At 50.5% G+C, this 15,416-nt stretch overlaps 7 protein-coding genes across 7 annotated transcripts; 6 read left to right on the top strand and 1 right to left on the bottom strand.

Annotated features, from left to right (window-relative positions):
• Positions 1-412: 412 nt before the first annotated feature.
• Positions 413-1,789, top strand: COCMIDRAFT_86491 (uncharacterized protein; the record flags this gene model as incomplete). The annotated part of the gene is made up of 1 exon (XM_007686596.1): positions 413-1,789. One exon carries the CDS (start codon positions 413-415, stop codon positions 1,787-1,789), a length of 1,377 nt encoding a protein of 458 aa, XP_007684786.1.
• Positions 1,790-2,539: 750 nt separating this feature from the next.
• COCMIDRAFT_86347 (uncharacterized protein) lies at positions 2,540-2,872 on the top strand (the record flags this gene model as incomplete). Its single annotated transcript, XM_007686595.1, has 1 exon — positions 2,540-2,872. One exon carries the CDS (start codon positions 2,540-2,542, stop codon positions 2,870-2,872), a length of 333 nt encoding a protein of 110 aa, XP_007684785.1.
• Positions 2,873-5,137: 2,265 nt separating this feature from the next.
• Positions 5,138-6,049, top strand: COCMIDRAFT_23556 (uncharacterized protein; the record flags this gene model as incomplete). Its single annotated transcript, XM_007686523.1, has 4 exons — positions 5,138-5,217; positions 5,275-5,451; positions 5,568-5,726; positions 5,773-6,049. 4 exons carry the CDS (start codon positions 5,138-5,140, stop codon positions 6,047-6,049), a joined length of 693 nt encoding a protein of 230 aa, XP_007684713.1.
• A 593-nt stretch (positions 6,050-6,642) lies between these two features.
• COCMIDRAFT_86571 (uncharacterized protein) lies at positions 6,643-8,349 on the top strand (the record flags this gene model as incomplete). The annotated part of the gene is made up of 5 exons (XM_007686594.1): positions 6,643-6,730; positions 6,781-6,867; positions 6,923-7,077; positions 7,124-7,512; positions 7,563-8,349. The coding sequence occupies 5 exons, from the start codon at positions 6,643-6,645 to the stop codon at positions 8,347-8,349; spliced, it is 1,506 nt and encodes a 501-aa protein (XP_007684784.1).
• A 3,223-nt stretch (positions 8,350-11,572) lies between these two features.
• Positions 11,573-13,073, top strand: COCMIDRAFT_33859 (uncharacterized protein; the record flags this gene model as incomplete). The annotated part of the gene is made up of 4 exons (XM_007686543.1): positions 11,573-11,771; positions 12,014-12,361; positions 12,440-12,659; positions 12,719-13,073. 4 exons carry the CDS (start codon positions 11,573-11,575, stop codon positions 13,071-13,073), a joined length of 1,122 nt encoding a protein of 373 aa, XP_007684733.1.
• A 222-nt stretch (positions 13,074-13,295) lies between these two features.
• Positions 13,296-14,044, bottom strand: COCMIDRAFT_33858 (uncharacterized protein; the record flags this gene model as incomplete). Its single annotated transcript, XM_007686542.1, has 3 exons — positions 13,296-13,453; positions 13,542-13,880; positions 13,948-14,044. The coding sequence occupies 3 exons, from the start codon at positions 14,042-14,044 to the stop codon at positions 13,296-13,298; spliced, it is 594 nt and encodes a 197-aa protein (XP_007684732.1).
• A 329-nt stretch (positions 14,045-14,373) lies between these two features.
• On the top strand, positions 14,374-15,403 carry COCMIDRAFT_86474 (uncharacterized protein; the record flags this gene model as incomplete). The annotated part of the gene is made up of 2 exons (XM_007686593.1): positions 14,374-14,410; positions 14,481-15,403. 2 exons carry the CDS (start codon positions 14,374-14,376, stop codon positions 15,401-15,403), a joined length of 960 nt encoding a protein of 319 aa, XP_007684783.1.
• Between the last annotated feature and the right edge of the window lie 13 nt (positions 15,404-15,416).

The raw sequence follows: 15,416 nt of genomic DNA, 5'->3' as shown, positions 1-15,416 counted from the left end.
CTTGCTTGGTTTTATGGGAACATCGCAATCCATATATTCTTACCAGATCCGTTTTTCCGAACTGCTGACTGCCTAGCGCGCTTACTAACAATGCAGTACATTGCCTGGCGACTGTCCTCTTTTGTCTAGGTATGCAGCAAGTGTCGGCTGAAGTAAGCAATTGCCCCACGTGCGACTCTATGAAGCTATTGACTCGAGTAAATCTTCTCTTATCTGCGTTAGTTTGACCTTCTAGAGTAGGTTACTTTATTCGGCCATAGAGGTATCATTTGCGCTTTTGGTGGCCGCAACATCAGCACGTTGAGAATAATCACTAGGTCGCTTTTAATCCAAGTTCATAAAGTAGCCGCACATACAACTTTACCATTCGGTGTCTCTTGCATTCATTCGAGTCCCACACTCATCATCCACCATGAGCCCTCTAACCATTACCCAAGAGACTACCGCAGCGCTGAAACAACACATTGATAATGCTACACGACCGACCGCAGGCAAGTTGCCACTGCCGTCGGCCCTAGTTCATATAGTCGATTTCCATAACAATGTCCTCTTCTCTCATGGCTACAGTCCATCCAAACCTCCTACGTCAGAATCAATAGCTATCATCCAATCCCTCACAAAAATCATCGGTGCAATAGCATACATGCAGCTTGTCGAGCAAGGTCTGGCCACTCTTGATGACCCCACTACCATCAGCACCTTCCTCCCAGAACTCACATCGAAGCGAGTCCTGACCGGGTACACCGTGGACACCCAGACGGGCAGGAAGCAGTGGCAACTCGAAGAACAAAAGAGCAGTATCACAGCCCGGATGCTACTAAACCATACTTACGGTGGCGGTCACACCTACTTCAACCAGCTCCTCCTAGACTACATCCGTGATCTCGGCGAGGGAACCTGGGAAAACGCAAACGAAGCCAACAACCCCTACGGCATCCTCCTTGCAAGCCCTCTCCTCTGGCAACCTGGCACACACACAAACTACGGCCAGGGCCTCGACTGGCTCGCCGTGCTCATCGAGCGCATCACCAAGAAGCCACTAGCGGACTACCTCGAAGAAAACATTTTCGCTCCCCTCGGACTCAGAGAGATTGGTTTTGAGCCCGCGTTCGGAGGCGCCGTTACTGCACTTCCTGAGAATGCGGGAAAGTTCTGGCCGAGAAACATGAGGACGGAAAATGGGTTTATCGCGCTGGATGCTGCGGAGCCAGAGGTCGTTAGGAGATTGGATGCGTATCCTGAGGGACAGCATCACGTTGGGTGTTTGGGGACGGGGCTGGTGGCTAGTGCGAGGGACTATGCGCATCTTGTTGCTGCGTTGCTACCGCAGAATCAAGGTGTAGATCCGGTGACTGGGCATCGTATTCTTGCTGCAGAGTCGGTGGCGGAGATAACGAAGCCGCAGCTTGCAGAGCATTTACGGAATGACTCTCGTAGTCTCCCTGTTTCGGAGGCTCTGCCTATATTGCTCCCGGTTGACTTGTCGTCTCCTCATCTGGATCCGGAAGGTAGCTATGGGCTGGGCTGTGGTGTTCAGGGCGCACAGAGAGTGCTTAGAGATGGGAAGAGGGGTAGAAGCAAGGACACGGTCTACTGGTATGGTGCGCCAAATTGTGATATGTGGATCGATGGGGAGAAAGGTGTTGTAGTGACTGTTTGGGGGAGTTACTATCCGTGGAACGAAGGCGCATGGGTAGACTTTGTAGCGGAGGTAGAGGGATTTGTTTATGAGGGTCTGACACAGGAAGAGGTGACAGAAGATAGACTGAGAGAGACAAAGCTGTTTTAGAACGTCTCGAAAATAGGAACCTTTCTGTATTCAGATTCTGGTCTACAGTTGCCCTTTTTGTTCCTTTTGCCTTTCTTTGCTTTTCTTTGTAGATATATTGCTGTCAAGCTTGAGTATAGATGATATAGCACGAGGTAGATCTTGACCTCTTCTCAAGTCTCGCTTATGGCTTTGTTCAGAGCCAAGTAGCCTATTGTCTTTTCTTCCTCTTTTTAAATTGAACTAGATACTTATCCTCTTTTCCTTCTTTATCTTTACACCTACCTGGGAACAAAACGCAACGATTACGCTTCTTCGGTTTTTACTGTTCACCGTATCAAATCACCCTATATGTAAGTTTCTCTTGAAACAACAGTCTTCTAGTATATAGTCAGCGCTACAGCTACTTTCCATGATCTATTCACGACTTAGCTACGTACTGTCCAACAAACATAAACCGCAACCAGATACGCGAACAGCTTTAAACTATACGCCGTGCAAATATGTAATCAGAACACATTATGCTCACTGTGATGTAGTTTCAGTCGAGAATTCATCGCATCCATATCACCGACCAGCACGTTCCCAAAGCAACAAGAGTGTAATCTGCCGGCTCCCAAGAACCTGATCCATGATATCCATTTGGGCTTAATGTCCTACTACTTCACGACTAGTATCGACGGGAGATTTGTCATGAACTTCTTTGTAACGTCCATGACCGGTCAGTTACGCTTGACCGAGGCAAACTCCAGAACCTACTGGGATTCAGTGATGACGGCAAGATCCATAGAGCAACACCAGATCTGCTTGACCAAAGACAATTACCAACAGCCTCGGCATACTGCAACTTCTTGTGCTACCAAGTCTTGTTGCACCACTTGCCCAGACTCTTGTCATCTTGGGAACACCAAACCTATCCTAAAACCTCGATTGCGCGACATAATAAGCTTGTTCGATCTACCCATCAACAAACTATCCGTCTTATCCATTGCGCGTCCAATAGGTTTCCCCGCAAGACGCTATATACCCGGGTCTACAAGAACTACCAGCCTCGGTACCCCTCTAACCCTTGCTTCAGCTTGTGTAACGCGGTACGCCACCTAGTTTTGCACATGCTCTAGACCGGCATCGATGTCATTGGCATGGATAGGGGACGTTAGAGATGATGCAGGGGGGTTCCACGATGCATCTTGAGTGTGCATCATCGCGACCTGAGCCCGATACCTTGGGTCTAGCTTTTTTTCCTTTCTCTCTCCCCAATACAACACACATGAGCTAACAATATCTCTTGCTTGGCATGCATTTGAGCTGTTGGAAGTGGTTGTGACGCACACCGCTGCGCATGTAACGTTTAATGATTGGATGTTTTGCTTTTTGCGGCACACGGCAGCGGTTGCGTGTATGTAAGTATAGCCTAAAGAGCAACGGCTGACTGCCATGGTCTTGGCTGATGGAATTTTTTCTCCACATACACATAACTGATTTGGCCAGACTGTTGGCCAATCTCTCTTTGTTGTGACCGAACCTTCGGGAACGAGGTGCTGTACCCGTATAACGCCACCAATACTATTACCTTTGGGAACTTCCCATCCCGAGGTCAGGCAACCTACTCATAATGCATGCGAACCCCAACTAACCGCTTTTCCCAGAATTTCCATAATGGATAAATGGATGAGTTGGTAATTTCGCCATGTATACTAGACATTCTAGGGGCCGTTTACAAGATAATGTGGAGATGTGGTGGAAGCCGAAGTGATCATCAAGACGGGTCGCCCCTTGGGGGCCGTAATCGTGTGGTCCAGCGCCATATCCGCTGCCAGATCGTTAGAGCGCCATTGCTTTTTGTCATGTACTAGAGGACCTATAGCAGACTGATACATGCGTATATACGTATAAATAGGCCATAATAACATCGTATGGAGTGGATCACATCTGCTGTGCTGAGCTGAAGTTGCTCGGGAGCCGAGCCGATAGGTGTGATTGTCGTCGCAACACGGTGTGGCGCTTTGCTAATGGCGAACACCGGCTCATTCCTGCCCGAACCGGGCGTTCATGCAAACTTTGGTTGATGATTCTAGAGCAACAAGCCTCCAATGCACGGAGAATGGAAGCTAGGTATGTCCGAGTATGTGCAAGGAGAGGGAGAAGATGCTTCGTCTCAAGACAGCGTGCCGTGAGCTGCCGATAATTTGGCAAAAGGGCTGAACGCATAGGCACTTTGCAAAAGTCACTGTGTCGGTAAAAGGTATGATAGCACAGGCTATGCCTGTGTTAGGGACGGGACGCGCTGAATCGGACCGATGGTGACGAGAAACTCTAGAAGGATGCCACGAGGCGAATGGCGCATTTCGGACATGCTTCCTTATTTCGAATGACCGACGAGTTTTGTGCGGATTGAGTCGGATCCTGGCTGCTGAAGGTTCTATCTCTTTTCTAGGCAACTGGCAAGGACATGAGAACCGTCTAGCGCTTTTGGCACCGAGGCTGAAAGACGGGTTGGCGGGTTAGTTGAACTGGGGTGGCACTGAACCAGACTGTTGGTACCTGAGTGACATTGCTCTGTGTTGGTGATCAAGTGTTGGGTAGTGAGTACAAGTAGATGTTATGGCTAGCGTGTTGGTCGGCTGAACGAGCTGCTGCAACTACGCAGTAAGTAGCAGAGCACTGAGTGAGATAGGGTTCGTCCATCGGGCTGTCTAGATGTTATACCGGAATCTTATTACATCACTGCTTACCCCACGTTCATGTCACTCTTGTGATTAAGAAGTAGAAAGACAGGGTGATCCTTGGGGGGTTCTGTCAAACAAGAGTTTGACCAGGGCAGTCCCCGCGAGATTGGCGATCCGGCTGCTGATGGAGGTAGCTTCCTGGGTGTTCGCAGGCAAATCTGAAACTTATTGATTGTGGCCAACGACGAAACATATGTATATTGGGCAACTTGGAAAGCTTGGAGTATTGGAGATGTTGGAGATGTTGTCGATGCAAGACGCGTGGCCACATTGTAGGCGAAGAGTGAAGAGAGCGATGATGGTGGAGGAAAGAGGCGAAGCGAGACGAGGCACGTGCATGTTGTAGCCGGGCGTGCACCTTCCTGGCCGCCACCACCACCACCACGACGTCACAACATACATACTATTACTACGTAACAGACACAAACTCTATGGCCACGCAGGCTTGAATCAAGACACAACAAGATGTCCATGGCCAGACCAAAACGAAGACTGCATTCTTGCGCGTCGGCACGCGTTTGTTGGGCTTCTCCACTGCCCACAAAGGCGCAGCGCTAACGCGGCATAAGGGGCTTGAAAACGCCGGGCGTTGCAGGAACAGCGGCGATGGCTGACTGCGTTGCCCGCTTCCCACCACGACATGACAGGTTGCTCCTCCGCCCGGGGGATGGATGGTTGGAACGCTAACCATCAGGCGATCCGGAGAATTGTGTCGTATATGTAAGTACTCATGGTCTGTTCCTGCATGCTACATTCTTAGCTACTGTCACTGTGTAGTGTACACAGCAAGCTGAGAAGTGGCTCTGGTCCCACCCAGAGCGCAGTGGATCGTTCAGGCAAAAGACTCGGAAAGCCCGCCATTGGACGTCACCAAGAACCGGCCAGGATTGGACACTCCTTCACCGGCCACTCAAAGACCTCTTCCGACACTGTCAATGGCCGCCCAGACAGGTGGTGCGCCGACAGCGACGATGTATTTGGTCTCGTGACGCGGCACACCACGCGCGCAATCCGACGGGTGCTACGTCGTAAAATACGTTTTTTTTTCTTCCTGCTGCCGATCGTTACAGTCAGCTTCACGGTGATCTTCACACGGCATCGAGTCAATTTCGCAGACTATTGGCCTGCTCAGTGACGGTTCCTATCACAGCCCCGGCCAGGACGGGGGCTTCAGATAGCTTGTCAAGACGTGGGGTGTGTGTGTGCGTGTGTCGAAGAGAAGAGTCCTTGTGCGTCGTCTTTTGACAGGAACCGCGCCGCACTGTTCTCTGGTAGGCGCCCGCGGCTGGCCGTTTGGACGCCGCCACGCTTCGGCCTGGTCAGCCATTTTGGAGAGCGGGCGAATCACACTGCATGCGCAGTCCAAAGACGTGATGGCTCGCCGTGCTGCCTCTGGCGCGTTGGAGCCAACACCAGCGCGCATATCAGCCGGGTGCCTGGGCCCGGCAGTGACATCCTTGTCCCCAGTCCCGCCTCTGGTACGAGTCCCGGCTGCCCTTGCACACCTCCTGCTTGCCTTGGCTACCAATTCACTAGGGCCCCGCCGCGCTAGAGTGCTAGAACGAATAGAGTCTGCAAGGGGAAAGTGGCCTGTTCACGTCAGGATCGCCGCGCTCACTGGACCTACATACTCAGGCGGCCCAACCAGGAGCCACTCCCAAGCCCAGGGCGTCGTCCTGCATCGTGCAGTTTTACTTATGCCGCAGCGGCCTTCCCCTACATCTACCATAACGTCCCGTCTTTCGGTTTTTTGTCATTCGCTTTGGCCTCGTGCGCCTCTTGATCGACCCCAGAACCTTATTCACTCTTTAGACTGCTGGCGTCAAGGTGATCCGCGACGTATTTACTCCACATTTTGTTTCGTTTCTTGCCTGGTGACGTTTATTGGACTCGAGTCCTGCAACTGCTGTTACACGTCTCGCTACCTCCTTCACTGCCTCGCCCTACCACTGCATAAACTGTAGCAGACCCAAGTAAATCCTAGAGTCGAATTCCGGCATCTCCATTGCCGTCGGGCACTCAGGTATCCTGTCCACCTTATATTCCCCCCGGGCACAAGTTGGAATACCGCCAGGTAGACTTGCGTCACACATGTACACAACATTTTGGACGCATTCGTCGTAGGAAGAGCCTGAGGAACCCGAAATGGTCAACAACGCTACAGCAATCGAGGCACTTCGAGGCGACTGCCCGCCGCCCTTCTTCGACCAGTCAAAATTTGGATTCGGCGGTTGTAGGTCATCCCACCACAGTCTCCTGATGAGTGTATTCTGACGGGCTCAGTTGTCGATGGAAGATTTTGTGCGCCTTATGGGGCTAATGGTGTTTGTTGCCTGCCATGCCCACTGACAGATTTTCTATATCCAGATAGTACGTCTTCATAGGCTATGGACCCAGTGTTCGCTCACCGTACTAATGACTCCAGGCTTCAACACTACCTACCAAGTAGCTGAAGCGCTCAATGTAGTGGGGCTTTTCTGTCTGGTGTTCCTGTTAGTCTCATACATCTTCCTTCCAGCCGAAAAGACGCGCCGGCATTATCTCAGCTACTGTCTCATCATCGCCGCGATATTCATGGCAGTATGTATATCTTGTATGATTCACGTCTTCCACTAATCGCCGCCAGCTTGGCTTTGTAATACCTTTTGGAGCCCAACCAGAACAGTGCTACGACGAGATCACTCCCAATGACATGTACTCGAGTCTAACGTGCGCTTTCTCGGGAGCGTTTCTCATCTCTGGTGGTCTATCAATGGCGGTTTGGATCTTCATTCGTGCTCTCTCCATGCACCTCCAGATCTGTTGGGATGTTACTCCTGGGAAGAGATTCTTCTACTGTGCACAAGGCTTGGGCTGGTCCGTTGCCGCTGCCTTCTTCACCATCACCATCACCATCACCGGTGTCTCGTTCAGGTTCGGCGATGTTTGCCACGTCAATGCTGAGCATTCGATGAAAGACTTCTGGGGCCCTTTGCTGGCCATTGCTGGAGCGGCAACAGTCATCCAAATTGGAACGTAGGTTGCTCGTGACAATCCTCTCCACAATATTGCTAACGCATGTCTAGATTCGTATATTGCATCAAAGTCTACCTTCAGAACATGTTTAGTGACGACAAGACCGAGACCCAAAGCAGCGCAGGCCTTCCCTCGTACACGACCAGCATTCGGAACCGATCTGCACGAGCAGTTTACCGGCGTGTACGCAAAGTGCTTTACCTCCAATGGCGAGGCATTACGATCGTCGTCTTTATCCTTGTAGACGTCATCTTCTTCTCGATTGTGTTCATCTGGCTCAACTCGATCACTCAGCATGCTGCTGATAACATTGCGGACCTCGCCCCATTCCTCCTGTGTTTGATGAAAAATGCCGACGAGCCGTCACCGTGCTTCCCTCTTGGTCAAGACCTTGCCATTGACCAGTCTACTGTGACTGCGGTCTTGATGATGCTCTCAATTGCTGGTATACAAGCATTCCTGTTGCTTTTCCGATGGAGCATGGTGACTGGATGGCGTGACTTGGTCTTTGGCAACAAAAACCGCGAGTTCGTATCTTTGGATGCCAGGAACCCGACCGAAGACATGCGTCATTTCGAACTCAAAAATTTCAACCACCAATCACCTCCAAATGCACACATCACACCGGAGATTGCTAGTTATGTCATGAATAATCCCCGGTTCGACACGCCCGATCACTTTCAAAAAGACATTCAGCACGAATACAAGAGCCCAACGCTCAGCTTCTCTATCCCAAGGACTCAATCTCGAGCTACCCATGTGGACTGGGACCCTAGGTCATCCATGGCAAGGGGAGGGCTTGGGCTACATCCACCCGATTATGATTCTAAAATCTGATCATGAATGCGTACAAAATTTTGCTTTCCTCTTTCCAAAACGATTTTCATATTAGAATTTCACATACAAGGTCCTCCATGGCGCAGTCGTTTCTACCGTCAGATTTAGCCGCGCACCATTCTACCGCACGCGACCGCAACACCGACTTGCAATATCACGGCGGGGACGTTGATACAATTCACATGCATCTGCATCTGATTGTCGAACCAACACCATGTGCTCTGCGAGATACCTGGATCACAGTCACAAGCTGGCTTGACTACAGTGCTGGGCTACTACATGTCACTACTGGTTGCACAACATTATGCTCCACTGCCTTGGCCCTCGCACCATCCGCCATTCAGTCGACGGCTTCCAACGCTCAACCAAAACTTTTCCTTACCTTTCCACGACCGCATAAAATTCGCATACCCCAATACACACAGTGTACACCATAGACAATGGCTTGGATTCGCTTCCACCAATCACCTTCACAGATGGCTGTGTGTGCATTACGCAGCACAGGCCTTCCTTGACTTTTCGTACTCGGTCTTTCATGCTGTTGCGTAAAGTGGCCAAGCAACTTTTGTACCGCTATACAGCGCAATCGGCCTAGGCCTTGTTTCAGAGATCTTTCCTATGTTTCAAGACCGCCATTGCATATAGCCAAAACTTAGTTGCAGAGTTGCATAACTCTATTTTTCGCGAGCGCCCAAGCCCGCCCAAGCTATAGTAATAAATCGACTATTGCCCGTTGACAAGGCAAAGCCTTCTATGTTCAAACTAAAAATACCCGTGAAACTGAGGAAGCGAGTCGGGACGGAGACCGGAAGACGACCTTTTGTCATGACTGACAAAGAACTGTCGGCTTGCGCACAAGGCGTGCAAAGGTCCAAACACCGTCTCAAGTAGGTTCGTTGGGAGGTGTGGGGCCGACCACACACCCGGCAATATGGCTAAATGAGACACGTTTGAAATGCCGATCTACTCTGTAGAAGGGACATCGCGTACGCTTAGGAACATCGAGTAAAGAACATGGCCGAGTAAGAACAGAAAGGGGCCAAGGAAAAAACGTGGCAATTGAGAGCTAAGCCCTAGCGGTCACATGGCCACCAGGGGCCCTCCGTCGCATCCGTCAGTGGCTCTTGCATCCGGTCAGAAATATCGGCTCTACCCCATCCAATACGGAAACATGTAGACGATGACATCTGTCGATCGTCTTCATAATTCGACAAATTAACCTTTTGCCGTGCTGACGCCTCATTCTCCGCCGTGCTATTACTGACCGTCTATACTGAATCCGGTTCAGCCATTCGGCCGCTTCCGCATCTTGTAGCTGTACTATCACGAAATAGTAACATGTACCCACAGGCATGGTAGTAGTCGCTATCAATGTCATGCAAGCCTTTGCACTGCAGTCACGCCCCATCTGCGCGCCCCATCTGCGCGCCCCATCTGGCCAGACATACAGTAATTCTACTTGATTTTACCTTTCTTCTTCTGTTTTCTTTTGCTTGCCTCACGTGAGAAGGGGCAAGATTCCAGCGTATCTTCCTTTCCCTTGGCACATCCTTCTCAACAAGAGTGCGGGGCAAAGCTCCAGTCCCCACACTATGGTTCACCGGAAAGGCGCGTGACTGGATGCAAAGAGACGCGGAGGAATCCTATGAAAAGAGTAGGTAGTTCCTTTCGCAATCGGTTTGTGGGGGCGCGAATCCACATCCTAACGGCTCCCTGCCTATGGTTGTACCGAAGACCGGTAACTGTCTTGGAGCGGAGCACCAGCAGGACGTGCACGTATTCCAGGCACGAACTCGCAAGAACGGGTTTCTGGCCCGCGGACCAGATAAGCGGCTTACGCCGAGCGTGCGTGCGGCTGTGGAGGAATGGATTCGAGGGTGCGGAAAGGGACTCGTCTTGTCATCAGCCCGGCTCAGTGCAAGGCTCGTTCGTCTTCCTCGCGTGTGCAAGCGAGATGAAGACGGGAGCATCCTGGGGGGAAAGAGGAGCCGCTATGCAATAAAAGGAACACTCCATACTTTGCCTAATTCTAGCGCAAGCATCTTCTATGGAGCTTACGTGAGGATAAGACAAGAAGCAAAACCATGTTCTTCTTGCTCGCCAGGCCAGCATTCGAAATCTTGGTGGAGTGACTTGATCCCGACTGCCGGTCCATAGAAAACAGGGCTTCGTCGTGCCACGCGGAGTAGACAAAGGAACTTTGGAAACGTGTCTCAGACCCCGTTGCCCCCTGCATATGCATGCTGGGTATGTCGAGAGTTTTGGATTTTGTGACTACATGTTAGGCCACTTCGCCTGCATCTCGTGGGTATGTCTGTTGGATACTTTATCACTGCAAGGTAGCCATGCATGAGTCCAGTTTAAGCGACGTAGCGATGACGTCAAGAGGGGGTGGAAGAGAAACTATGCATGCGGCGCGTCTACCGTGTATAGCGGGGTGCAAAGACAGCAGATGAAGCCGAAGCTAAGATGCTCATGATTCAAGACACGTGATGAACACCCAAGCATAAGAGATCTTGCACAAGCTTTCCAGATCCCTATGTATATCAGAATCAATTAGACCTCTGTGCTGACCTACTATGCTCGTTGGCTTAATATGTACTGGTTGTCCGCAGTGCCATTTAACAATTGCCTGCGCGGGCGATTCGTCCCATTCGTCTTCTCATATATGCATGAATAGTGTTGTTCTCTGTTAAATCTTTGTAATAGCACAAATCACGGGCACACTCATATGACAACGTCCGTAATCTTACGTTACCAAGTAACCAGCGGGAACCGGACATACATCATCTTGTATCTCCATCAGCGATATGTTTTGTAACACAGTACGCCACAACACCAATCGAATCTTCGAGTATAGCTTGCACTTACCTCATCGTTGTCTTCAATCTCAAAACATGCTGACAAAAAAGAATTAGCACGTCTCCGCAACAAGTCGTAATTCCGCTACTTATGGCGTTATGGGCTTTCGGACTTTAGCAAACGTCACAACTAATTAGATCCAAAGGCCGGCCACCCCACCATTGCGCGTACTATCGGACCGTTCTCTCCCCTCACCACAAGTGTTAGTGTCATTACTGCGAACCTCCAATCCGATACGATACAAGAGTTTCTCTCCAAATTCCAACGTTTCCATTACCAAGAGTTGGAACAAACAGGCAAAAACAAACTTATAACCCCACTCTTTGCTTGTGTACCTCGTATATACGCTAGCATGGTTGCGATGGGAGGCGGACCAGACATCCCCGTCCGTGCTGGCGCGTCAAGAGAGAAAGAACTGGTGCTCTGTACATTGCCATGGCCGGAAGATCAAGCTTCGGCAGGCACTCAAGAGTTGAAAGAAGCGTTTGGTGATGTGGAGATCAAGTATTATCACACCAAGTATGCGAATGGAAAAATCGAACCGTTGGATGTGCCTGAAGGTATGTTAGAAAAAAAGACCACAATAACAATGTGCCAGACATACCCTATGGGTGTGAGCGATATCCGACCATACTCTTTCTTTTTGCGACCGTTTTTGGTTCCGAGGAGATGGTTTGGTATCGGAGGATTTGACAGAGTCCCCCTGCATGACACCCATAATTTACCTTTTCTTCAACCCGTCCAAGGCCATCCTTGCCCTTGGCCTTGCCATTCACGACCCCACACTGACCCATTCTCCCAGAGATTCTCCGCCGCGCAAGCTACCTAGTAACCCTCTTCTGGCTCCCACCCGACGACTCGTCCATTCCCTCCGTTAAGCTCATCCAATTCGTCTCAGCCGGCACAAACCACGTTGCCAACCACCCCATCTACACGGACTCGAAGATCCCACTATGCTCGGCCAATGGCGTCCACGGGCCACAAATTGCAGAGTGGGTCATCATGATGGACCTGGTGCATAGCCATAGCTACACGACGCTGTACGATAACCAGAAGAAGAAGGTTTGGGATCAGAGGGCAGGTATGAATGTTAGCGATCGTGTGGGTAAGAGAGTTGGAATCTTGGGCTACGGAAGCATTGGTCGTCAAGGTATGTCCAGTCTTGTCTACTTTTTGTGTAGAATTTCTAATGTGTACTGACCATTTGTTTCTTCTTCCTACTATACAGTCGCCCGCGTAGCAAAGGCAATGGGCATGGATGTAATAGCATACACAGCATCTCCACGCAAAATCCCAGAGTCCAAGCACGACAATGGATACATTGTGCCTGGCACTGGCGATCCAGATGGCAGTATCCCCAGTGCATGGTTTAGTGGGACGGAGAAGGAGCATATTCACGAGTTTTTGAAGCAGGAGATTGATTTACTAGTCATAGCTGTGCCGTTGACGTAAGTATACAATATGATACTTAAAGTACTAGTAGAGCAGAAAGCTAATGGCCAAATAGCAAAGACACAACACACCTCTTTTCAACCCCGGAATTCGAACTCCTGCACAAATCTAACCCAAAAGGAACGTATGTCGTCAACATTGCGCGCGGCCAGATCATCGACCAAAAAGCTCTTATTACCGCTCTGGAAACTGAGCAAATTCAGGGCGCTGCGCTAGATGTGACGGATCCTGAGCCGTTGCCCGAGGACGACCCACTGTGGGATGCTCCCAACGTACTCATTACGCCGCATTGTAGTGGAGCATCGGATGTGTATGTCAACCGTGCGTTCCAGTTGCTGATTGAGAACATCAAACATGAGAGAAGTGGTGGCCAATTGATCAATGAGGTCAATCGGAAGAGGGGATATTGAGGTGGAGGAGATTCGAGACTCCAGGCTGTCAAAATGTGTTTAGTAAAACAATCCACTTTAGACTATGGATGAATCGATAATGGGGTATGTATGCAATAGACTCCAAGTAAAGAAACCGCCATTTTTTCCACGTCTAATTATGCGTCATCCTCATCTTTCTGATTCCGCGCAAGCTTGAAAAGGAGGAAAAACCCATGCGCCTTGCCCATATCGTTTGTGTTATCACCGTCTGTTGAACAGACTCGAGATCATTCCACCCGCCAGATTCCGCGCAAGACCGGATCCGTACATGGCATTTGAAGCGAAGCCCGAAGCCTGACTAAACTTGTCGCACCGCGAGAAAGCGAGAGTATTCGTAATCGTAAGAACGAGCGCGATAGCTGCATCATAACCGTTAGCTTTTGTGTCTCCCACTTTCCACCACCTCCATCTCTCCAAACACCAAAGGGAAAACAGTCGTATACTCACCCACAAGCGTCAACCAAATAAACTCCAAACTAACCAGCGCAACAATCGCCAGCACAACCCATAGCACTGGCTGCGCATACAGCGCCAGCCAAAAGAACCGCTTATCCGTCGCATTAATCTGGCGCGAACTCGTATCCGGATCCAAACTCTCAAACACCCATCGCCCATCGCCTGTGCTAGCATCGACTTCGTTCCACCAGCGCAGGCCGACGAGGCGGCGCCCCGCAATGTTCTTGAGGTAGTAGAAGTCCATGGCGAGGAGCAGGATGGTGATGATGAAGATGAGGACGAAGTTGGAGGTTAGGAGGCGGAGGCCGAGGAGGTAGACTACTAGGGAGGCTGGTTGGAATGTGGGTTAGTTTGTATGTCCGGGTTTGTAGGGATACGTATGTATGTATGGACGTACATGCACGGAAGAAGAGGAAGGTAAGCAGGGTGATGGGGTGGCTGCTGAGTCTCCAGCTCAGAGAGCCGGGGGCTGGCTCTTGTTGGGCGGTTTCCATTTTATCCGCTCTTCTCTTTCTTTCTGTTCTCGAGACTTTTGCGCGCGGGCGGGGAGAGGGTCAATTGTGCGCAGGGTGGGGATCTTTCAAGATGGGTGAAGATGAGCTTCACGTGGCTTTCCATGGGCGGGCGACGCGTCGGCCATTCGGCGTTTAAGCTAAGTAGCTGCCGGTGCGGCGGGCGGTCTCCAGTCGTTCCCCGCACGTCATAGGGTCTGGGGATCATGCAAGCTATGTAAACGGCCATTGGGATTGCTTTGCTTTTATTTGCGTTTCGGGAGTATCATTTCAAGTCAAATTGTCTGTCGTGTAGACAATCACAAGTCGCAATGGCAGCACCAATCATTCGAAGGGCCTGCATGTATGGTGTGTCTCCTCCATTGCTCTCCTATACAATATCTATACGATATCTCTATACTAACTTGTCGCAACATAGTCCCTGCATCCTCCAAAAAGATGCTGGAGAAGTCATTCGCCATGCACATCGATAATGTAACATACGACCTCGAAGATAGCGTCGCGCCGCACATGAAGCCCGCCGCCCGCTCCAACCTTCGCGACATCCTCAGCAAACAGCGACCTGCTGGCATAAAAGAAATGTGTGTGAGAATAAACAGCGTCGACACAGGTCTCGCCCTGGACGACTTGACAGAAGTGCTCAAGGGCGAGTATCTGGATGCGATTATGCTGCCCAAGTGCGAAAGCGCTGCGGACTTACACTTTGTGACGGACGTAATAAGGCATCTAAGTCCAGCGCGGCATCCAAGCACAGGACAGAAGGGACAAAGGGAGCCAGTGCGCATAATAGCATTGATTGAGAGCGCAAAAGCAGTGCAGAATCTGAGCTCGATATGCTCAGCGTCACCCTACCTTTCAGGTCTTGTATTTGCAGCAGAAGACTTTGCAAAGGACATGAGTCTCACACGTACTCCGTCTCTCACAGAGTTCTTGTATGCGCGAAGTGCAATTGCGACGGCAGCACGTGCGGCCGAACTTCCAAGCACGATTGATCTAGTTTGCACAAGCTACAAGGGCGAAGAGGGATTGAAAACACTTGAGGAAGAGTGTCTAAATGGAAAGGGCATGGGCTTCAATGGCAAGCAATGCATACATCCAAGCCAGGTTGCTGTATGCCACAAGGCTTTTAGCCCAGGGGAGAAAGAGCTCGAGTGGGCTGCGAGGATAGCCATCGCAGATGAGAAAGCCAGTCAGGCAGGGCGGGGAGCATGGACGCTGGATGGTAAGATGATCGATGCGCCTGTTGTGAAGAAGGCGCATGCGGTACTAAAACATGCTGAGGTGTGTGAAATGGATGTTGATGCGGTAAAGAACCGATGGAAAGACCAAGAACCTGAGTAGTACGCTAGTATCT

The sequence above is a fragment of the Bipolaris oryzae genome (assembly GCF_000523455.1).
Source record: "Bipolaris oryzae ATCC 44560 unplaced genomic scaffold scaffold_20, whole genome shotgun sequence".
Lineage (NCBI taxonomy): Eukaryota > Fungi > Ascomycota > Dothideomycetes > Pleosporales > Pleosporaceae > Bipolaris > Bipolaris oryzae.
Note: the sequence above shows the minus strand (reverse complement) of the source record. Positions and strands in the feature narration are given on the sequence as shown.